The sequence below is a fragment of the Myotis nattereri genome (genome assembly GCF_964212035.1).
Source record: "Myotis nattereri genome assembly, chromosome: 13".
Lineage (NCBI taxonomy): Eukaryota > Metazoa > Chordata > Mammalia > Chiroptera > Vespertilionidae > Myotis > Myotis nattereri.
The window spans coordinates 54,413,367-54,438,676 of NC_138088.1; the positions used below are offsets into that span (position 1 = coordinate 54,413,367).

Sequence of the window (25,310 nt, forward strand, 5' to 3'; positions counted from 1 at the left end):
CAATGAATAGTCAATTCTTTCTTTTGACTGCCAAGTGTACCTGCCTAAGCCATGTTTTAGCTAGTTTACTTAATAAATCTTCTGAACACTACTCTGCCTACTTGTATTCCTTTATAAACCAGACATTATCCTTGGAATTAAATACATAAGGTATTGACTGTTGATACATAATTAAAATCTGTTCTCTGCTTGCAGGCATCAGGTAACTTCCTCTCCAGGTTAGTGAACCATACATTTTGGCTTTGAAAAGTGTTTTACATTGAAATATGTTAACTAGTCACATGTCAGTGTGGAAACATGCAGTAAGTTATCCTTGCATCTAGAAAGTTGTATTATTTTCCTGATTGCTGTGAACAATATATTTGATAATAATAACTAAACTATGTGGCCATTTGATACACTGGGCCTGTGGCCCCAAGTCCCGTAAAACTTATGGTGTGCATGTGTATCTTTTAGGGGCAAGAGTCTAGTTTTAATCAGCTGTTTAGGGGATCCATGGCTTAAAAAGGATTGAGGGACCACCCTATTTTTTAAAAGAAAGCTATTATCTCAATTTAGAAATAAAGACAATACATTTTAAAAGTGATTTTAAATTTATCTACTTTTAGGGAACTTGATTTTATATTATCTTACTATTAATAAAAGCCACGTATTTTCAAATTGTCTGTCAAAAAATTCAGATTTACTTAAATTTTGAACCTGACAGTACCCTCAAATATTAAGCTGTTTTCTTTTCTCAAAAGTCACAAGTGGCCACACAGTATTCAACTCGTTCTGATATTGAAGAATGTAGGTCTTGACATTAAGGAATGTAGATATTAATTCTGATTCCAAAACAGTGCTAAAACGTTGCTCAACTTGAGGGTCTAAATGTCTAGCCCAATCATTTAATCCCAACATAAAAGGTACACTTTCACTACTCTAATTACTAATAGGGAGCAGAGGCAAATCCGTAAGTAAAACAATAGTAAACCCAAAAGGTAATGCTTTTAGGCAGTCTTCAGAATAGCAGTTTTGTTCAGCACAAACGGACTGTTGAGCTTGTTTGTGTGGCCAGATTCTACCAGGCTGTAATTCCAGAGAGATGCAGCAGTCACCTGTTCAGATGCCATCAAATGAAGATATTCTTTTTCCCGTGGTGGTTTTGCTTTCTTTATTATCTGTTAGCTATTGATAACATAGCATGGCAGCGACATTACATCAGGAATTTAATATAATACAACTGTTTTCATTGAGACCTTATACCTCACTCTCCCCTGGGCAATTTGGGGTGTTCCCGTTGCACGAGTGCAACTGTGATGCCCCTACTGCTCCTCCCACTATATATATATAATAAAATATTGCACTATGTTAAAGGTATTATTTTACAAATATCATGAGCAGCATTACTGAGCTTTCCATAACTGTGGTTCTACAGAGTTAAGTATTTTAAAGCATGAGTAGATTTTTATGAAACCAAAGTTTTGCATTACTTCTACAGCCCTTTGGAATGCACCCATTTCAGCAGCATGCTTGGATGTCACCGAAACTTCTGTGGTACGACCCCTAGGCACCAGCCACTTGCAGACACTCCACCTCCCAGGTTATGGATGGTAAGTTATTTTTCATACATGGAAGTTGGTTATTATATTGGGCAGATTGTTTCAAGCATATGTTACAGATTAACATTTTAGCTTCCAGAGAATTTTGTGTATCAAGACTTCTATAGCAGTGTTCTTTTAAAATGCAAGCATGCTTAAATAAACAAAGGGGGGGTATACACAGCTATATTTTTGTTATTAACTTGGCCAAGAAAGCATTTTCCCCTAATATTTCACTTAATAGCAGAAATGAGAATTGGCTATTGATTTTTAAAGAAGTAACTTTCCTTCCTTCAGTAATGTTTTTATAGCCCATATACATCCTGTTATTTGAATGGCTTTTTACCGTGCAGAGCACTTAGTTAAGCTATTGTTTCCCTCACAATCCTGTGAGGTAGACTAAATCTAGTTTATTCCTACTTTGGAGCTGGAGAAACTGAGACACAGGGCTCTTTTGTGGCTTGCCGATGGTCATACAGTTCATTCATGGCCAATGGAAGAGCTTGATCTTAAACTCTTATATGGTGTCCTGGACTATAGATGTGGGCCAGAATCCATATTAAAATGCTTTTTTTCTGCCAGCCATACAAGCCATCCCATCTAGTTTTAAATTCTTGTCAGTTTTACTACATATCTTCATAGTAGTTACCTACAAAAGGGAAAATTATGCATAGATGTATCTTTTTATAGGCAAATAAAAGGCCAAAACTTTTATGGAATACCAACAGGGGTCCTGCTCACGGTTTCCCTCAGCCATGTGTTACAGATATCCACACGATGGACCAAGTATGAGAGTAGATCCTCCTTTTCAGAGAACTAGTCCCAATTTCTTTGTATCTATACTATTTTTATTTAATTTTCTTTTTTTTTTTAATGAAGATAATCTGAATTAGAGAAGCATTCAGAATGATCACCATTCCTTTAAGCCTGCAGGATGTCAGACAAAGGAGTAAATCTATTTTGCATGATTCTTCTCCTTTACAACATTGTCCTGCATAAAAAAAAAAAAAAAGTTTCTAAAAAACAGCCAAACCAGTTATCAACACGGTCATTTTAAGAACAGTCCTCTGAAACTTTAAATATCCTTGCACATGCTTTATTTCCTATGGGAGAACTGGAGATGAAAATTAATCATAAATGATTAGAACTTCCATTTAAAAGGAAAGCAACATTTTGAAAAATTATATTTCAAAAACCTAGTTGCTGTTTTTTAATAATCTTGTTCTCTCTCCACAAAATTCTTTACCAACTGCGTTCTATATTTACTCTTTGTTACATTTTGTTTGCAGTGCAAGCTCTTCAAATCAACCACTATATTCTCACTCTACTTCATCTACACAAAAGCTTTAGAAAAAAATTTCACAGAGGCATTGGAAGCAAGCAATATATGTAAAGGTTTTTTTTTTTTTTTTTTTTTTTTTTTACTAAATCAGCGTAACTGACTAAAGCCATAGTGTCTGCTTTCGTGTTACATTTGGCAAAAACAAAAAGCACCCCCCAGGACCCCAAAATAATAAAAATCTCAAGTAGGATGACAAACTTCATAACACAAAGATTCAAAAACTGTTCCCTCAATGATTGCTGCTGTCAATTTGGGCATGCAACAATCTGTTACAACCGTGATAGAAATAAAAACATTACAAGAATCTGGACAGTATCCAATTTAACACTAATTCAAAAAAGAGAAAGAAAAATAGCACAATGAGACAACAAACATAAACATGAAAAGTCAGCTTACATAATTCCATAATTAGAAAAAGTTAAAAATAAATTAGTAAAAATAAATTCCAAGTATAAACCCAAAAAGCAGAGCTATAAATGCAATCTGAAACAACCAATTTAGTGAGCTGGTCATGTTTTCGCTGGAACAACCTTTTCATTCTTATTAACACAAGCAAGTAACTGTGGAGAAGCAGGCCGAAGTGCATTATAAGGGGGTTTAAACATGGTTTTATCTGTGGTACTTTAGATACTTTTCCCCAATTGCTTGAAAGATTAGACGGGTCTGTTACACAGACTCAGATGGGCCGAATAAGTCATCTGAAATGCTGCTGAATGGCTGAGCGTCTATTAGTTGGGTTATTTCATTATCAAAGTCTTCTTCTGGGTCATCTGTGTACTTGCCTATTTTTTTGGGGTGCTGGTCTAAGGTCAGACTTTCTAAAGATTCGATATCTTCGATGCCTGCTCTGTAGTGGATCATCAGAAGTGTCAAAGCTTGTAGTCTTTCACCTGATTTACCTAAAGCAGCAGAAAGAAGAGATTTTTTCCTCGTATCGGTTGTCTCTTTTTCTTCTCTAACAAGGGAATTGTTATGTTCCAGCTCTTGATCAATTTCATTCTGCAGTTTATCCAGCATGAACTCGAGTTTCTGGATCCTCTCCTCTGTCGGCAAGCCCCTGTACAGATCACGGCCAATTTCTTTAACTGCAATGAAGACGCTGTCATCCAGACCACCCTCCTTCCTTACTAACTTTATTCCTGTGCTGTTTCCCCGTTTAGAAGGACTGTTTGGACCACACACCTCTGTGTCGCTGCCTTCATTGTCCGACGTGTTGGGGGTGTGTTTTGGTGAAGGTTCTACTAGATCGGTTCCTGGTTCAGAGAGGCGAGTTTTAGAGACTTGACGCAGGTTCAACAGACGAGAGCTAGTATTGATGATGTGCCTCGTCAAGCCTGTGGTTCTAGTGACGGACTTGCTAACTTCAGCGTCAGTACGGGCAGACAGGCCCAGGAGGGTCTCCTGTCCTTCCAGCCTGAGGTTTTTCAGGGTCCGGTCTATCCGCCTCTCAGTCGCTCCACAGAGAGGAATCTCGGCGAGACACTTTTCCTGGCATTTCTTATGGCAAACATAAGCACAGATCATACACTGGGAAGCGGCTTTAGTCCAGACTTTTTTCTTGCAGTAATCACACCACGTTGGGTTCTGGAACTGAGTGTCCTGGAAACTGTGTTTATTTTCTGTTAAGCCCATCTGTCCCACTAAGGGCTCCTCTTTCGGCAGGGCAGAAACCTCTTCGACCAAATGAAATTCTTTTTCTTTTTCCAAGTTAGTAACTAGGTGGTGGTCCACTTCTCCTTCTTTCAAATATTTGAAGTGAATAGTAATGTCACCAAAGCAAAATTTGTCATTGAATCCCTTTTGCATACTCAGATTGCGGAGTGCGGTTCTCGTGACCATGGCCTTGGGTGTTGGGGCTTCCAGTCTGAACTTGGAAAGGTACTCCATGTTTGATGTAGTGAGGCATCCTAAAGCCACCTCTTCAAGTTTCAGGCTCACATGCCCCAAACAGATGAGCCCCCCCAACTTGAAAGGATCCCTGCACCACAGGGCGAGGTTTAAGTACCGGTGGCAGGCTTCTATGTCGAAGAAGCAGGTGGCTCTGGCTCTTGTCCATTTCCCTAGCTTATTACGATAGTGAATTTCTGAAGACTCCCACGTTTGAGGGTCATCCGAACTGTCCTTAGGAGGGCAGGAACTTTCTGCGGGCAAGTCTTTCCCCACTTCCTGCTTCGCTGAAGACTGCTTAGATGCAGCTGCATCTTCCATGTGATCCACATTTTTCGCTTGCTTTTCAGCAGGTTTATCTGCAGGAGGAGGTGGCAGTGCCTTTTCTGGCTTTTCAAGAACATCTGGTTCCGCCTGACCTGGGGCATCTGCAGAAGGCAAAGGAGCTTTCACTTGCGGTCGTGGTGGCACGGGTGGTTTGAGAGTGGATCCCTGGGTGGGTTTTGACACTTGTGCTGGGTCTGTTGTCTCAGAAGGTTTTGGGGCTAAAGGTTTGTTTCCTTCTTTGGATGGGAGTTTGGGTGGTGGTGGGTGACTTCCTGTAGCTAATTTACGATTTAAAACTGGTGATATCGTTCCAAGGGGTCTAACAGAAGGTGTCGTTGGAGTACGTTTGGGACTAAGACTTGCTGACTGTGCCTCATCTTTGAACTCATTTTGTGCTCTGACATCACTCGCCAAGTCTTCAAATTCCAAATCCAGGTCTCTGCTTTCAGTGTCTACTGCCAACCCAGTGTCCTCTTCATAATGTGGTTGGCATGAGCCTGACAGAAAGTTTTCTTCCAGTTGACTGAAATGATCCTGCAGCGCTGCACTGTGGTGGCCCTGGCCCACAGGCCTCTCATAGTACACCAGGACGCGGTCGCCGGCCTGCTTGATCAGCTTCAGCACCTGCAGTGTAGATGTGATTTTCACACCTGTTTTAAAATTTTGAAAGGGAAATACAAATTACTGCAATGAGAATGACCTAAATTGCTATATATAATTGCCATTAACTCATGATATTTAACGAAAAGTAATAGGGAAACCTCCAAAATATATGATTGGCTTTTGGATGCATCTGTGTGCCGATTCTCAAACCCTGGATATTCTAGAAATGTTTACTTATTCAAACCAAATGATGACACGAAAATCCTTAGAAGGGTGCCAAGCTGGCAACTCCCAACTGCTTCCCATTCCTTCCTACGTTCAAATGACACTATTTCTCAGTTTAAAGTGAGCAGAGTGACACCTAATAAGGATTTTATTAATGGTTAAACCAGACTTAGAATGATGGGAAACTGATTTTATTGCAGGAAATCCCAAAATATACCAGGGATTACAAGCAATTGGGTCAAAGTAAGAGACTGATGTTTGAAATAAACTGCAAAATACTATATTATGAATAATGTACTCTTTTACAGATTCTTTTTAGTAGCTTTACCCATTAAACTAATCCTTTTCAGGACCAGAAAGAATAAGGCAGGCATAAGTTGCTTTACAGTTAAACAAGTTGGTTACTATCTACACCTACATTGATAATACCTATCTTAAGTTTTCATTTTACTATTTTCTAATAGGTGCTACATTAACATAATTCAAAATTCAAAGGGTACAAAAGATGTATACTAGAAGAGATCTCCCTTCGACCTCTATCTCCAGCAATACTCTTCCTTCCCCAAGACAATCAGAGCCAGCAGCTTCTAGTATGTTCTTCCAGCTAGCCATCTTCTAGGTGTATCATTACAGGCTCTATTTGTTTCCTGCCCTTTCACTACCCTCCCCCAAACAGTACTTACCCAAGCTATCCCTTTCTGTAGGACTTAGAGAAAGGTGAGACAGGTCTTTGCTTTCCAAAGGTCTTAGGGCCATCCTAAATAAATCAAAGTAACATCAGCCCCATCTAATAACCTGACTATAGAGTTCCTCAGCCTATATCCTCTCCTACTTCAGCTGCCCAGGAAGTAAGACCTTGCTTTAGACCTGGTTATCACTGGGAACTTGACCACAGCAAATATCTTTCACTTGGAAATTAATTTCTGGTCACAATCTCTTATTTCCCACCTGTGACAATTCTGTCTGCTCACTGAACTGTTTCAAGGTAATTTCCAGACCTAATCATTCCTCCTTCGCTCTCCTGACCCAGATGGTTCTCCTGATAGCACTTGCTTTTCTCCTTGACCTCAGTCTCAAGATTTCAGTGATGTTCACATCAAGATTTTCTATTCTCTTGCCCTGGACTTTTCCTCTTCTACATCTACTTGTCTTTCTGATTCCCAGCTCTGTTAGCCCCGCCACCTCCCTTTTCTCCTGAGATGACTACCTGATCCAGCCCAAAGTTATCGTCTCTGTCTTCAGCATAGTGTTCAGTGCTGCCTTAGCATTCTGTTGAATGGTCTCCAAACAACTGAGTTTCTAAAACACCAGCTTCAAACCTCCCCCAATCCCCTGAAGTCCACCCTTCCTGCTTTTTCTTCTGTGGATGACATCACCTAGTTTACTGAAAAGATCAACAAGAGGTCACCTTTTCTTCCTGCCAGTCATTTTTACTATTAAGCTATCTCAGAGAAGGGAGTATTCCTTTCGTTGTACTCTGAATCCTACTCGCCCCCTAACCATCTCCTTCAGCCCTTTGCTCCATCAATTATCCTTGCTCATACTTTTATTCCCTTCCTCCTGCTTTAAAACCATTTTCATGACACTGTACTAACTGGGCTCAGATGATCCCTCCTCTGCTTTTTCTCCACCTAATCTGCCCCTTGTATGCAAACATTCCCATGGTTTTTTCTATCATTAGTTTTCTCTGTCTTTCTGCTCTCTTCCTGGATTATATCCATTTCAGGAGTTTTAGCTATCGACTTTTCCTTGTTCCCTTTTGTCCTACATTCCCAACTACCTCTGGGTATCACCACCTTGATGTTTCTTTGACACTACAAAGTCAGTGTAGTTAAAAACCCTCTTTGACCTTCTCATGCTCCTGTCCTCACTACTACGTGAGAATCAATGTGCCACCCTCTGTTCACCTGACACAGATCCAGATAGTGGACTCCCTACTCATCTGTCAGTTCTGTCAAAGTTCCAGTTCACTTGGTTAATCCACCTGAGGATATTTTTTTCCGTTGATTTTTAGAGAAAGTGGAGGGGGCGGGGGTGGGGGGTGGGGGGGGGGAGAGGAGAGAGAGAGAGAGAGAGAGAGAGAGAGAGAGAGAGAGAGAGAGAGAGAGAAAGGAACATCCATGTGAGAGACACATTGATCAGTTACCTCCTGCACACGCCCGGACCCAGGCCAGAATGAGGTCTGCAACCCAGGTACATGCCCTTGACCAGGAATCAAACTTGGACCTTTGAGTACGAGGGCCAACACTCTAACTACCAAGCCAAACTGGCCAGGGTGGGATTCCTTTTCTTTTGGAATATTTCTAATATATGCAAATATAGAGGAAATAGTAAAATGAACTCCATTATTGAGTTTCAAATATAGCAACCATTTTGTTAATCTTCTTTCAACTGCCACCAATCCCATTACTAAATACTTAAAAAATTATTATAGAACCACATAAATGAATTATAGCTATAAAAAATTAATGTATATCACACCTGCCCCTTATCTCAATAAATATATTTTTACAAATGGTAGATATATTTTTCCACTCAGCATACATTTATATTGCTTAGATTTATTTTTGATAATATTTACTACTTGTGTAATTAAAAACAAAAACCTTTCAAAAAAGTACATAAGAAAAAAATTAATTTTACACCCTAGCCAGTGTATTCTAATGGTTAGAGCATCAGTCTGCTCACCGAAAGGTTGCAGGTTTGATTCCCAGTCAAGGGCATGTACCTGGGTTGTAGGTTTGATCCCCAGTTCAATTGGGGCATGTGTGGGAGGCAACCAATCTGTGTGTCTCTCTCACATCGATCTGCCCCCCCCCCCCACCTCTTCTTTCCTTCTACTTTCTCTAAAAAATCACTGGAAAAAATGTCCTTGGGTGAGAATTAAAAAAAAAATTAATTTTATCCTGTAGGCAAAACAAAAACAGGGTGTGTGAATATTAAAAAATGTATACTGAATTGTGGTTTTCAGATGGGAAAGAGTAACTGTTATGTCAAACAAGTAACAGCTGAGGTTTATTTTATAGCTTTGTATCCTAAGTGTCATATGGCATGTGTGTTTTAAATTAAATTTTAAGGCTTTTTTCAGATTTTTATAATAAAGTTACTACTTTCTATTATAAAAGTAATGTGCTTATGAAAATAAAGGAGAGAGGAGAACTCCCACAGCTACTCTCTACTTTCTCTGTAAATGTAAACTATACTGCATATTAGCATAATTACCTCCAATAGCAATCAGTCGATCTCCTCGCTGAAGATCAGCAAGTGCAGCAGGTGAGTTTGGGGCCACAGTCTCAATGATGACGTGCCCGGCATACCCGTCAGTTGACTGGACAAGACGAAGAGTAAGTCCAACACTTTGTAAATTCCCTTTAATTAATTCAACCTTTGATAAAGAGAAAAAAATGAAGATATTTAATGGATTCAGAGTAGAGAGTGAGAAAACATGAATGCAGAGCACTACGGTTGATGCTGACTTTTGTACCACAATGACTAGTACAGACAAATAGGAGGAGGAAAATCTTTGTTGTGACAGTACACACAACACAGATACACCTCAGAGGTGTACTGAATGAAACGAGTCAAACATAAAAGACGCTATACGCTAGGATTCAATTTGTAGTAAATTCTAGAAAAGCAAAATTAAAGTGACAGAAAGTAGATGCATACTTACCAAGGACAAGAGGTTGGGGGGCTGAATATTGAAGGCAAGTAGCACAAAGTTTTCAAGATGAAAGAAACATTCTATACCTTGATTGGGGTGAAGGTTATGTAACTGTATACAATTACCGAAATTCACCAATTGCAGTTAGTGAACTTACTGTATTTAAATTATATCTTATTAAAGCTATTAACAATAAAGCAGCAAAACCTTGACTATGCCATTTTTTGTCTAAAGATACATAAACATACAGGCCACTGTTGAGCCATTCAGACAGCCCTTGGTTTTCCAGTGTACTTGAACCCTCCACCCCGATGCCGGAGCGGCCACCTTTAAACTTCGTTTGTTTTTAACTGTTGCAGGGATTAACTTTTTCCCTCTGGATAACGCATCAGTTCTGAATATATGAAATTTCAGAGTGTTTGTTGACTTCTTACCATAACAGATCAGGACGTCAGCCCATTTTCCTTCCCCCAATTATAGTAGTTACATCGCTGTTTTTAGTTGCTCAGTGTCGCTATAACTTTAGTACCTGTACATCCCTGTGTCTTATTTCATCAACTATAGACAATATCCCTCTTGATATTAGGACTTCTATCCTTCCCTTGTTACATCTTCTCTTTGTACACTTCTACCTTCTAAACGCTACCATCAAAGTTGATAGCTATTTTACTCATGTTCTAATTCTAATAAAGCCATCAAGGTAGGTGCTTCTAAAGGCTAAAAATGACTAAATATTATTTATAGCTCATTTTCTGTCTTATATAGCCTTTTGTTTTTCTTGGAGGTTTTGTTTTCTTTCAACAATATAGCTTTCACTTTAAATGCAAAATTTACATAAGTACTGCTTCTGCAGTTAGCTCTCAAATTCATCCATCCATTTGTTTGCATATTAAGCACCCAGTTGAAGGGAAGTTTTCCCCAACCCCACTCTACCAAAAAGAAGCCAGTTAATAAATGTACAAGGATCAGATTAGAGAAATTGCCCCGCCCCCAAAGTTAGAGGGTCTGGTTTAGATTTTTTTAAAAAGGCAAAAAACCCAATGTAGTGTTTGCATTTTGATGAGATCCTAGTTTAGGGGAAAAGCTACAAAAAACATTTGTGGGACATTGGGGGTGTTTTAATAGAAACTGAAAATTAGTGACATTAGGGAAATTTTAATTTTGTAATGTGTGGTAACGATTATGTAAAAGTCCTATACTTAGAAGGTCCATACTGAAATATTTAGGGGTGACACATAATTTCTACAATAATCCTTGCCTATGATTTTAGGCAAATGTTAACTTCTCTAAATGTGACCGGTAAAATGAGATATCCATAGTAAATGTGGAGCTATGAAAAGCTTCAGTGTTTATTACTATTTAGTAAGACTAAGCACTAGTCAAAAATGGGGATGCAAAAGGAAATTTAAAAAGCAATGAATGAAAATATACAGCTAAAGACATGAGGCAAACATGAAATAAACATAAATTAAGGACATTAGAATACTTAAACTATCATGTCATTCAAGTATTAATTTACTTTTATAGGATCAAGATTGGAGAGAAGCTAAAATAATTTTATGATTAAAAAACTATCTTATTAGAAAAGACAAAGAAGGTGACTAATGTCAACATTTAGTTCAAACACACTAGAACAGCTGTGGGCAAACTACGGCCCGCGGGCCGGATCCGGCCTGTTTGAAATGAATAAAACTAAAAAAAAAAAAGACCGCATCCTTTTATGTAATGATGTTTAGTTCACACAAACACTCCATCCATGCTTTTGTTCCGGCCCTCCCGTCCAGTTTAAGAACCCATTGTGGCCCTCGAGTCAAAAAGTTTGCCCACCCCTGCACTAGAAGGATAATGAACTCAAACATGGTATTTACGTCCAAATAGTAGAGATGATACTGATATTGTTAAATATCTACTTTTTTCACAAAATTATAAGTTTTCATCCCTTTAGAAAGTTTCTCCTGTGCAGTAGACTAAAGACATATCAAATGAAAGGAAAAAGAAGGGGCCATAAAAGGAGAGAAAACATTTTTTTATGGACAAATAAAAGCATAGTAAAGAAAAGATGAACATGAAACAATACTGTCCTTTGGGTTGCTGATCATGAAATCTTTAATAAAAGAGAGAAGAGGTGGGGGAGGGGAATGAAAGTGAAAACAAAATGTGGTAACAAATAGTGGAATAGAGTATGGATGGGAGGCTTTCAGTTAAATCATCATGCAAACCAACAATCATCATGCAATAGCTTCCTTTTTCATAAGTCGATTGGATGTTTTTAGGTTCTACAGAAATCTGGGGGCTCCCCTGTTCCAAAAGGTAAATGAGGATTAAGGAAAAATTAACGTCTATAGAACTTGTCACTCCAAATCTTATTGTTTCTGTTAGAGAATGAAGAAAACCTGGTTCCTCTGTGTCCCAAGGAAGGATAGAGATTTCTGTCGCAGAGGAGGTAATAAATGGGCTCACAACACCCCTCCCCTTTGAAACAACTATTGGGCGGCTATGTCCATGGAATTTGCCTGGAAGTTTTAGGCCAAGTCCTTCAAGTCCAGATCTATGGCTATTTAAGTTATATAAACTCCAGGGTCCTGAGGCTGCTCAGAGCACAAGGACCCTACTTTTGTCAGAGGGTTGGAAGCATCATGGCCAGTATCTAAATATTAGTTAGAATTGTTTCAAAGAATAAACTATATTCTAAGACTGAAGCACAATGTACCACAGGCATGTATGGATAACAAACAATGTAATGGGAATTCGGGGGAGTGAAGACTGCCTCTGGGTGAGTGGTCTGGGAAAGGCTTCATCTAAAGGAGACACATATAGGTTATATCTTAAAGCATGAGAAGAATTTGAACAAATAATCTTGGAGTTGGGCAAAGTGTGGGATGGGTTAGGAGCAGCTATCATTTGTAGGCCATGGTAACACTGTTAGAGCAAAGAGATGGAGACAAGAGTTCAGGGCACATTTGAAAGATAAAACCATCATGATGATACCAGTTGAAAGTTAATGGGAGAGAAAATTCTTATCAAGATTATGAGAGAACATCACTTTCACCGAACATATCAGAGTCATACATACTGATTAGCTAATAGATAAAAGTTCCCACAATGTTTTCTTGCAATAAATGTATAGAGTTTACAAACATCTATTAATATCTATTTGCAATAAACATGTTCCTTAAATTTGTATTTTGTGACATGACTGATATTTTATAAAAGACACTAGTGGCCCGGTGCATGGATTCATGCACATTGAAAGGAAATTAATTAGAAGAAATATTTTAATATTGCTATTCGCCCTTTCTCTATAATAGAAGTGTCAGAGATGAAAGAAAATTAGTAAAATGTATATGAAAATATATATTGATTAATAAATAAACTATAACAAAGACATGATATAACAATAAAGACCTGATATAAAAACAACATTGATAAAAACAATGACTGATAAATTGATTAAACTTACTTTAATATCTCCCTGTATACCACATTAAGAGTAAAAACACTTTCAGAGCACTTGACCAATTTCCCTTGCAACGAAGTATTTACAACTTTAACGTCACATACTGTTCGAACTCGAGAGAGAAAGCAACATATAACTGACCATGTCCGAAAACGGGTTCAGGTAGGAATATTCCTACTCTGTGTAAAGTTTGTCCTTGTGATTCATTAATAGTCATCGCAATGCTGGCATCATGGGAAACTGTCTTCGAATTAATTTAAGTGGGAGGCTAGTGTCAGACAGGGACAAATATTGTGCATGTGCGAGTCAATGTTTATTTTTAAATTGTCAGTGCGCATCATATGTACTGGTTGGCCGGTCGGTCAGTCGGATATATGTCCAGTCGGTCACTTAGCCTTTTATATATATAGATGAAATTGATAATACTTATTCAACACTTACTATAAGCTTACTAAACCAGGCACTGTTTGCTAAGCTCTCCCCCTTTAATCTTCAGTAGGGTATAGTGGGAATAGCCTTGCTTATATAATACTAGAGGCCCAGTACACAACATCTGTGCACCTGGTGGTGGGGGGGTCCCCCTCAGTACCGCCTATGCCCTTTTGCAGTCTGGGAGCCCTCGGGGAATGTCTGACTGACAGCTTAGGCCCACTCCCCATCAGTTGGACATCCTTACCACTGCTGCAGAGGTGGGCTGCTGTGCTCACCAGCCATCAACCCGGCTTGTGGCTGAGCAGTGCTCCCCCAGTGTGGGGGCACACTGACCATCAGGAGGCAGCTTCTGCGTTGAGTGCCTGCCCCCTGGTGGTCAGTGCGTGTCATAGCGACCGGTCATTCGCTGTTTGGTCAATTTGCTTATTACCCTTTTATTATATAGGACTAGAGGCCCAGTGCACAAAATTCGTGCACAGGTAGGGTCCCTAGGCCTGGCTGGTGATCAGGGATGATCTGTGGGGCAACTGGTGGGGTGATCAAGGGGCCCCCACTGGCACCCACCTTGGCCAGCCTGGTGCTACCTGCTCGCTGGCCCCGTCCCGCATTGCTGCCGCCAGTCGCCTCCTTCTGTGGAGCGACCTGCAGGGCAATCGGGGGCCCCCCACTGGCAACTGCCTTGGCTGGCCTGGGGCCTGTTCCCGAGTGTCTGCCCCTGGTGGTCAGTGCACATCATAGCGACTGGTTCCATCAGTCGTTCTGCAGTTCGGTCAATTTGCATATTAGGCTTTTATTATATAAGATGGTTCTGCTCTGCCTCATGAGACGGTCCAGGGGCATACACCTGAGCCAAGCTGGTTAATCAGACTTCCTTCCCACATGGTGGGGATTTAGATTTAAAGATTCCTTAAATGGAATAGATAAACGTAGCTGTAGGCATCTTCTTACAAACTGGGAAGTGGAGAAAGGCATCTGCAGATGAATAAAGCACATAAACAGCTAGGAGCAGAAAGGAAAGAGGCCTGACAGGGATTTGGTCTCTGGTTCCGGTTTGTTTCTAAGGACTGGCTACACACCTGCTAAAGGCTATGCAGAGCCTAATCCACACAACCTTGAACAGTGGCCCTGACACCACCCATGGTGCCCATGAAACTACCATGGTACCCTCAGAATAAATATCCCTTTTTTGCTTAAGCTAGTTTTAGTTGGTATCTGTTTCAAACAGGTTCTAGCTTACCAGGCACTGTGTTACAGACTGTTACATACAAACTCTCATTAAACTCAAATTGCTGTATTTGTCAAACTAGAAAGCTACCAAAACATTATAAAGGTAAAATACACTATAAAGGATGTAAAGTATTTTCTCTGTGGCTTTGCCTGTGTCAACTGGCCTGAATTTTGTTGAAACCAAAAGGCAGCTTTCTATTGGAGTAAAAATACCATTTCTAGCATTTTTTGATACAACAAAGTTTATCAATTGTGAAGAATTTCTGACACATACTAAGCAGCAATTACAAGAGCCGAATCATGAGTCAATACACACAAGATTGCAGACCCTGCATTTAACTTTACCAATAACGTCAGTCACAGGTTAAAAACTTCTAGCTGTATATGCACATCTATCTTGTGGAGAGCAATTTAGTAAAAACACCAAGATTGCCTTTAAGAGCTCTCACACACTCTGACATCCCTTCCAGTCTTTCTTGGGCCCAGGTGGGATACCTTATTTTCACCTGGGAAAAAAACAACATCGATTTTTCAATCCCTTCCTAACATGAACACAATTTTATACAACAGACAAAAAGAGGATGTATTTTAATAACATATCAATAGAACTCTTTTACAAACTATTCTCTCCTATACAAGCTTGTTACATTGAGCAAAAAAAGAAAAACCCACAGCAACACACAAAAACAACAAAACATAAAGAGCCATTAAGTGAAAGACCTGAAATTACTGTGTCCAGGTATACTTTTGAGCATTCTTTCATTAAATAAGTTTCTGAAAAAGACATTATGAGGACTATTTTGGTAAAGTAGTAGGGCAGGGAAGGGAGAAATAACACACTAATTTGAATACATATGTACCTGATGCCAGTATAAAACTGAACTTTTAACAGCAGGCTTTTAAATGCAGATAACCATTCCCAGTCTTCCTGGCCCATAATGTAAATCAATATCTCTCCTATCAGAATTCTCTCTCTCTCTCTCTCTCTCTCTCTCTCTCTCTCTCCATATATATATATATAATTATAAAAAAAGATGCCCATAACCTTCAGACACATCGGTGTATTCTCTAACATCTATCCACAAACTGATAGCATAGCAACATTTTCAGAAAGATCAATGTTGACCTAAGAAACACTTTAACGTAACCCATAGCAAAGCTACCGAGAGAGAAAAGTTATGGACAGAAATGCACTACTTGATCCACTCATTCAAATGCTTAAGGCACTGTGTGCTGGGTGTGGGAAGTAGAGCTGTGAACATCACAGATGAGCTTCCCTGGCTTCAGCAGGAAAGCTAGGCATGAACAAATAATTACGATAATACTTGTGTGACTGTATAGAGCAGAGAAGACATTCCTAAAAAACATATTTAACACTGAAGGATGCGTACAAGAGCTAATACAGCTCTTTTCAGGTGGCCAGGACTGGATGACTTCAGGGCAGTGATGGCCTGGAATAACAGAAGAGCTTCCTATAGGAGTTTCCTTTTTTGAAAGCATGGTGACACATTTTTGAAAAGAGCTGTGTTAGTGTAGTTTCTCTTCCCTGTTTAACCTTGTTATCCTGGGTCTTAGGTCAAAATAACCAAAACTCTACATGCTAAGTATTTCCAGGTGACTAAAAATCAACGTTCTGATGGGCCACTGTACAGATCATCTTTACTTAGCTTGCTTTGGGACATGGCAATTACATTCTGAATATTAAGAACCTAGGCAATTATGGTTAGTGCAGTTAAAGATTTATCCCCAAACTCTGAATTACAATGGACAGATTAAGATTTCTAAAACTAGAACAACTTTTATATTAAACTAGAGGCCTGGTGCATGAAATTCGTGCATGGTAGGGTCCCTAGGCCTGGTTGGTGATCAGGGCCGACTGGGGCCTCCCAGCTGCCGGCCGGGGCCTCTCTTCCCTGGCAGCTGGCCAGGGCCTTCCTTCGTTCTGTGCTGCCCCCAGGTGGTCAGCACATGTCATAGTGAGCGACAGAACTGGTCTCCATGTCAAATTCCCATGGGAACACTTCACATATTAGTCTTTTATATATACAGATTTGTACATATTTAGATCAAGATCAAACATAATAAAGCATGACATAAATTCTTTACATTGGCTAATGGATGGACATTAAATGCTAGAATAGTAAGTCTCATTTTTATGAAAACATTAAATAAGATTTAATTATATTTCAAATGTTAAAGTGAGCTTTATTTAAATGTGCTTATTTGACAGTTATTGACAAGTTAATTGGAATTCATTTATTATACTTTAATTTTGACAAATATTTTGAATATTTTAGAAATTACTTAGGAAAATATAAAAAATATTTACTTTTATAGTTTCAAAATTAACTTTAATTTACATTTTGAATGAAAATATACTCATTATACATATAAAGTATACATTAACATATTTTTACTAAAGTATGCATTGATTACAATCACATTTTATACCTAGCCTTTTAAATTATTGAAAATAAATGAAAACCGTATTTTATTTTCCAGTTACAAAAAAACCATAGCACTAAACATTTTTAAAAATTTTATCATTATGACAGAATATTGGTCAAGGTAGATGGCTACAACATACTTTATTTAACCACTAGAGGCCCGGTGCATGAATTTGTACACCAGTGGAGTCCCTCAGCCTGGCCTGTGGGACGGGGCCAAAACCAGCTCTTCGACATCCCCCGAGGGGTCCCGGATGCGAGAGGGTGCAGGCCAGGCTGAGGGACCCCACTGGTGCACGATCAGGGCTGGGAAGGGCTGTAAGAGGCTGGCCAGCAGGGAGGGACCGCGGGAGGGCTCCAGGGCATGTCCAGGTCTCGCTCAGTCCTGATCGGCCGGACCCCAGCAGTAAGCTAACCTAACAGTCGGAGCGTCTGCCCCCTGGTGGTCAGTACACATCATAGCAAGCGGTTGAGCAGCCTTAGCATATCATTAGCATATTATGTTTCATTGGTTGAATGGATGACTGGACACTTAGCGTATTAGGCTTTTATTACATAGGATAAATTATCAAGCTGTTGCAAGGGGAACTTCTATGCACAACAAGCTCAGCACAGAATGTGTAAGAGATGTAATTTTCTGGCCATTTTATTGAACACCAGATATTGGATCAATGTGATTATGGTTACAGGGCACAAATTACTGCCAGGCTAGGGACCAACAGCTTACTGTCCATCTCAACTGGAAGCAGCAACAAGGCTATTGAAGATCCAGGGCCAGATTTCATATATTACAATCAATCACCTTTAAAAATTAGAACCCAAATTGATGATCATACTAACTCCATTAGTGCCATGATAAACACTGACAAGGAGATGCATATGTCCTTGTTCATATTCATTTTCTCCCCTGCTCGACCTCCTCCTCTCTTCCTTTCTCTCTCCACAAACAAGCTTGAGTATGAAATAACCTTTAGCTCAATTCTGAAGTGAAGGAGTTAGAATTCTAGTACTATTACTCGATTTCTGTGTACAAAGCACATTTTGGTAAGTTCTAATTCTGAGAGCATTTAAAATCTTGCTTCCTAGCAATGCCATCGGTTTGGCTAAAAAAAATAAAACTTCAAAAAATATTTATAATTCTAAAATGTTAAAACAATTTCTAGGTTCTAGAATGAAAAAAGAAAACACTTATGAAAAGAAAGAAAATACTGCGTCTCTGAAGGGTCACTCTGTATCAATCTAACCTACTTTTCATTAAAAGCAGTTTTAACAGCGCAGAAGAAGCAAACTGAAATATTTCATGGGACCTTCAACTAGTGGGTACCTATGTACTGTTGCTTCCATAGATGCAGCTAAGTTCTTAATCATCTTCCATTTGGTCCGTCACTCTAACAGAAAAAAGGAAATACTATATTTATTAGCTATCTTCTTGGAAACTGCCCCTTATCAGCAGACTCAATTCGGATGTACATGGCTGTCCAGGTTCTCCCCCCTGCCCCACAGGAAGTATAACTCTTGAAACAGACATATGGTATCTCTTGGTCTAAAAATTACTATCAACTCCCACAGAACTTTTCAAAGACCTGCCATTAAAGTTTAATTCAAAAAGGTTTAAGTCAGAACAGTTCTTAAACTCATAAGCCAGATAAATGAAAAAGAATCTGTTAGGTAAAGAGAAGTGCTGCTATAGGATACATTTTCATGCCCCTGTCCTAAATAATGGCAAAAATTATATTTTTAAAAAAGAAATCTTTAAGGGACATATTTAAACAGTACATACTAAATATATCTTAAATTCTCTCACATGGACTTTACATGTAAACATTTTTTTTGTTAGCAGAATAATTCAATTTTCAGTAATCACCTCTTAGTGGATAGTTAAAAAAACAAAAACAAAAATACTGAAATCAGCCCCTCCTCGGGAGTAGGGAAGATTCGAAATTCCGTTTTACAGAAAATCAGCAATGTCTGGGATGGCTTGTATTTAGCGCTGGGTTTGCATTCTGGCTCTAACGTTGGCTACTTTTGTGTGGTTGCAGGCAAGTGATTTAGCCTCTGTGAGCCTTATTTGTAAAAAGAGGGTACTAATATCCCACCACACCAGGTTGTTGTCAGATTAAAGGAACTATGGGCCTAGCTGGCGTGGCTCAGTGGGTGAGCACTGACCAATGCACCAAGATGTCGCTGGTTCAATTCCCAGTCAGAGCACATGCCCAGGTTGTGGGCTCAATCCCCAGTAGGGGGCATGCAGGAGGCAGCCAATCAATGATACTTCTATCTCTCTATCCTTCTTCCCTTGCTCTCTAAAATCAATAAAAACCTTTATGAAACTATGGGAATGAATATCTAACCCAATCCAGGCCCTTCCATGATCTCTCTTCAGGTGAACTAGGAAGACTTCTTTCTGTGTGAAAACACAAATGAGGCCCCTCAATCTTCAAAACAGAATGCCAGCTTAGCCACCCGAGTGAGCACCTGGTCTCTAAAGCAACAGGGTGATAATTAGGACTGCATCCTTTGGTCGCTTCATCTGAGAGATAATAAAGACATAGAAATATACTGAAAGGTCAAGTCCATTATACAAATATTGCTGACTTAAGAAGTCTAAAGAATAAAAACGATCCTCTGCCCAGGTTCAAAGGCTGTTAGGAAAGTAATCACATCCAAATGATTACCCTGCAATACACTTAGGTTTCTCCTTTTCTCTTTTTAAATCTGATTGAAGTCTCCACTAATGTTTTGATTTAAAACTAATTTAAATTTTATACAACCATTTCATGAAATATAAAGCTCTGAAAAGTATGCAAAGTCTGAGGTTGTTATGGAAACAACAGGGTCGAACACTCGCCCTTTTCAATTCCTTTGTCAAGTAGAAACAGCTCTGATTCTGAATCACCAAGTCAATCTTCAGTTTCATACATTATTATCACTGTATTTCTACAGGGTGATTTACATCTTACTAAGGAAGTGTGAGGGCCTTAGGGACAGACTATTTACTTTCAAGATATAACTTTTTATAACTTTTTGTCTTGAAATAATTTCAAACTTACAGAAAGTTGCAAAAATAGTACAAAGGATTTCTTTTGATACTGAATCCAGATTTCCCAATTGTTAACAAATTGTTACATTTGCTTCTCTCTCTCTCTCTCTGCATTGTTTTCTGAACCATTTGAAAATAAGTTACAGACATGATGCCTCCTTACCCCTAAATATTTAAGTGTGTATTTCCTAAAATGGGACATTTGCTTATATAATCACAGTACGATTATCAAAGTCAGAAAATTAACATTGATACAATACTATTACCTACTCTGAAGACTTATTCTAGCTGGAATTCAATTTAAAATTATATACGCATTATTTTTTTGCAAAATCTTTGACCAAGGAATAACTTAGATCAGGGGCTGACAAACTATAGCCTATGGGCTGTTTTCATTTAAAAAATTTATTTATTTATTTAATCCTCACCCAAGGGTATGTTTTTACTGATTTGTAGAGCGTGAAGAAGGGAGAGAGAGAGAGAAAAAAACATGAATCAGTTTTTTTCCAGTACATGCTCCAACTGAGGATCAAACCCACAACCTAGTTGTGTGCCCTGACAGGGAATCGAACCGCAATCTCTTGGTGTACAGGACAACACTCCAACTAACCGAGCCACCCAGCCAGGGCTGTGCGCTCTTTTTAAAGAAGTTTTATTGGAAAACACCCACACTCATTTGTTTGTCTGTTGTTTCTGGCTACTTTAGAAGTTAAAACAGCTAAGTTAAGTAATTGTGACAGTGACTGGCCCACAAAGTCTAAAATATTTAATATAACCTTACTAATGTCACCCCAATAAATCAAAGTGTGCCAAACCACAACTAAAAAATAAATATGCATGAATATACATACACTGACATTACAGATTTCTTTACAACACATAAAAATTGCAAAAAGTCTAAATGTTCATCAATGAGTGATTGGTTAAATAAATTGTTATACACAATGGGATATAATGCAGACATAAAAACAATGACACATGTATATAGAGACAGAACATAAACATACCCTGTGAACAGTGTGTATGGTTAGATTTACAAAGTTCTTCTATAAAGTTAATAGTGGTTTCTCTGATTAGTGAGATTATGGTTGACTTTTGCAATTTTCTTTATAGCTTTCTGAAGTTTTCTTTAATTGGGCAAAAAATATATAGCTCATGCCAATTTCCAAACATATATCACTTTTATCTTATAGAAATTACAATTTTGTTAGAATATGCAGGTTTCCTCAAATTTAACAAATGAAATAGCATCACAAAAATTAAATCTCTATTTCATGATACCTACTTCCTTATGCTCAACGGTTTCCTACTTAGACTTATAACAATAGTCTCAGTGTTGCTCAATTTATGAAAGAGAATTCACACATCATTCATTTAGAAAACAAGCCATCTGTCCATACTCTAAGGTCACTTGATAATCTTTAAAGAAATATACTGAATTACCCAGAAGTAGTCTTATTTGCAATGATTAATAAAACCTTATCTCCTCCAATATAGAGCATACTGTTTATATAAAACAGCTTTCAAATATAACCACCTATTTGTTTAGTACAACCCAATATCAATGTAAATCAACATGCTTACAAATGGAAAACACAGCTGTCCCCAAACCTACTGTAAACTCTATTCATGTTCAATATTTATGTGGAGAAACACTCAACACCTCATGGAAAGATGATTTATAGGACATATGAATTACGTGTTGTTGCTGCTCTTTCCACTTGTCTGTTTGAAGATAAAAATTTCCTCCTAGTTTTACTTTGGCCTGTTCATTTTAAAGTTCCTTCAGTTACTTCACATCCTATCCTATACTAGTGTAATAAAAGGCTAATATGCGAATGGACCGAACAACAGAACTGAACAACTGGTCACTATGATATGTGCGGACCACCAGGGGGTGCGTGCAGAAAATGGTGGGCATTGGCAGCAGAGCACGGAACATGGTGGGCCTTGGCCGCGGTGGGATGGTGGAGCAGGTGAGCAGGGGTGCCAAACCAAGGTGGGGTGCCAGTTGCTGTCATTGGGATGAGCTTCTGGTCATTACTGAAAATTCTTTGCTCCCGCGCGCCATGGTCTTGCTGCTGGCGCCAGCCCCAATCACCCCTAAGGGCTTCTCTACCTCCCCCTGCTCCTCAGGGGTGATTGGGGCAGCAGCCACCGCTCGCACCTGCTGATGGTGCCGGCCCCGCTCACACCTTCAGGCAGCACTGGAGCTGCCATTCACACCTGCTGCTGGTGCCCAGTGCCGGTCCAGAATGCTTGGCGCCATCAGCGGGTGCAAGTGATGGCTGCCAGCCCCAATTGCCCCTGAAGGCTTCTCCACCTCCTCCTGCTCCTGGGGGGCGATGCGGGCACCCACTGTTGGTGCCGGCCCTAATCGCTCCGTGCCATCAGCGCGTGGGAGCAGTGGCAACAGGAGTGGGACTGCTGGCAGACAGGGGGCCGGGGGCCGAGACAGGAGGGGCCAAGACCCACCCTTGCCCACCACAGCCTCGCGGCTCACAGTTCCTTTCAAGGTGCATGAATTTGTGCATTGGGCCCCTAGTTTATAATAAAATGCAAAGGTGAGTACTAGAGACCTCAAACACTCTTTATTCCTAAGAAGTTCTCAATTTATCTTAAACTTTTCTGAAGTTTAAATGTTTGTTCACACTTCATACTCAGCTGAAATGGACAACAGCTAGTTAAACTCTATCCTTCTTATAAAAGCCCTTAATAAACTTGCTGATGTTCTTAAAAATCACTATTTGGACTTCTTGTCTTTATAAAAACAAACAAACAAACAAAAAACCTCACACTGTCCCATGATTGAGGAAACTATTCCATTCCTGTCCTCTTCACCTTATTGCAGGAAGGACTTAAAAGGAAGCAGGGGATTTATAGAATACATAAAACATCAAATAGCACTAAAAACACAGGAGTGTGGCATTTAGGTCAAGTTCAATAATAAGCTACTATGTGCCAGATACTGTGCTGTTTTATAGAATTTAACCTTTATACTGTTACTATTATCTCTACTTTAGAGATTATGAAATAACTTGTTCATAGGCACAGAACTAGTAGGAGAACCTGGATTTGAACCTACCATTCGTGGAGATGACATAGTAATTAAGAACACCAGCTCTAGAGTCACACTGCTTGGGTTTGCAGGCTGTCTTTACGACCTGCTAGCTGGGTGATTGGGGTAAATTACTTTCTTTGTGTCTCAGTTTCCTCCTATATAAAATGGAGAGGATAATGGGAGTTGTGTCTGTTTTCATGGGGTTGCCATAAGAATTAAATGGTTAATGCATATAAAGTCTTAAAATCATGACTGGCACAGAGAAACTGCTGTCTTGTTGCTCCTAACTTCCACTGGCCTGAAGACATGTGAGCAGGAGTTGTATACTACTGCATGATCTCTAATAACACCTCTCTAACATTTTCCTAAATTGCTTATTTCCTAGTTCTGCATCCTGCATCTGAGTGTATGACTCAGAAAATGAGCTATTTGGCTAAGTGGGTTTCTGTGGGAAGGTGCTGCTGTGCCTTGAATAAGATGTTTTAGTTCATGACAAAGAATGGACTGAGTAAATCAGTTTTTCTTGCATCACAGAATACTAGACGGTCCTAAGAAACAGAATCCAAAATAATATTTAGAATCTTACTACTTCATTGTAAAACCTTCTGTTTCTTTTTGTTGTTGTTAATATTTTATTCACCTGAGGATATTTTTCCATTGATTAGAGAGAGTGGAAAGGATGAGGGAGAGAGAGGGAAAGAGAAACATCCATGTGAGAGAGCCGCCAACAACTGGTTGCCTCCTGCACACTCCCTGATCAGGGCTGGGGATCAAGTCTGCAACCAAAGTATGGGCCCTCGACTGGAATCAAACCCGGGAACCTTACGTCCATGTGCTGACGCTCTATCCACTGAGGCAAACCAGCTAGGGCACCATCGGTTTCTTTTTATTCTATCTCAAAAAAGATCTAAAAATAGAGCATATACCCCCAATAAAATGTTCAACTTACTAGATGTTAAAACTTCATATTAACAGCACTGAAAATATATTTTTTAAAAACCAGTAGAACAAGGCAGCACATGAAAAAATTCCATCTCTGGACTGATCTCTGATAATCACTAAATCTCTAACCCAACATATCTAGAATGAGACTATTCTTCCTCCCTCTTCATGGCTCCACTCTTTCTGACTTTTTCTCTCACTCTCCAAGCCCCCTACACATTCCAGTTGTATCGAATTTGCATGGATTCTATTTTCCATTTTCATGGCCAACAATCTGGTTTGGACTCCCACTTGCCCTCACCTCTACTATTTCAAGTCTTTCCCTTGTCAAATCATTCTTGACTTTACCCATCTGCTACTAGATTGGGCAAACATATTACTTACTAGGGGGCTAGTACACAAATTCGTGCACCTTGAAAGGAACTGTGGGCCGTGAGACTACGGTGGGCACGGGGGCAGGTCTCAGCCCATCCTCCACACCCCTGCCCGGCCCCCTGACCCCTGTCTGCTGGCAGCCCCACTCCAGCCACCGCCACTCCCATATGCTGACGGCGCAGGTCCTGCTTGCACCCGCTGACAGCGTGGAGCTATTGGGGCCAGCGCCCAGCAGCGGGTGCAAGTGGTGGCTGCTGCCCCGATCGCCCCTCAGGAGCAGGGGGAAGTGGAGAAGCCCTCAGGGGTGATCGGGGCAGCAGCTGCCGCTCGCATCCACTGATGGTGCTGAACGATCAGGCCGGTGCCAGCAGCAGGTGCAAGCATGGGGCAGGACTGCGGCGTGCAGGAACAAAGAATTTTCAGTACCCACCAGAGGCTTGCCCCAGTGACAGCAAATGGCATCCCGCCTTGGTCTGGTGCCCCCACTCACCGGCTCCACCATTTTGCTGCGGCCACCGACACCCGCCATGTTCCGCGCGCATCCCCCGTGGTCAGCGCATGTCATAGCGACCAATTGTTAGATTGTTCCACTGTTCGGTCTATTTGCATATTAGGGTTTTATATATATAGATTACCTACTATATGTTGGGTCCTGACATTTTAATACACAGAATCTCATTTATTTCTTATACAACCATATG

The 25,310-nt window shown here is 39.8% G+C and overlaps 1 protein-coding gene across 1 annotated transcript in view; it reads right to left on the minus strand.

The window, feature by feature from the left end:
• Positions 1-3,228: 3,228 nt before the first annotated feature.
• The window catches only part of PDZD8 (PDZ domain containing 8), a 59,924-nt gene continuing 37,842 nt past the window's right edge, over positions 3,229-25,310 (minus strand). Inside the window, exons 4-5 of the mRNA XM_081104800.1 lie at positions 9,187-9,349; positions 3,229-5,786 (exon numbers count right to left, since the gene is read on the minus strand). Coding sequence (XP_080960926.1) covers positions 3,589-5,786; positions 9,187-9,349 — 2,361 coding nt within the window. The 3' untranslated portion in view covers positions 3,229-3,588. The remainder of the gene's footprint in view (positions 5,787-9,186; positions 9,350-25,310) is intronic.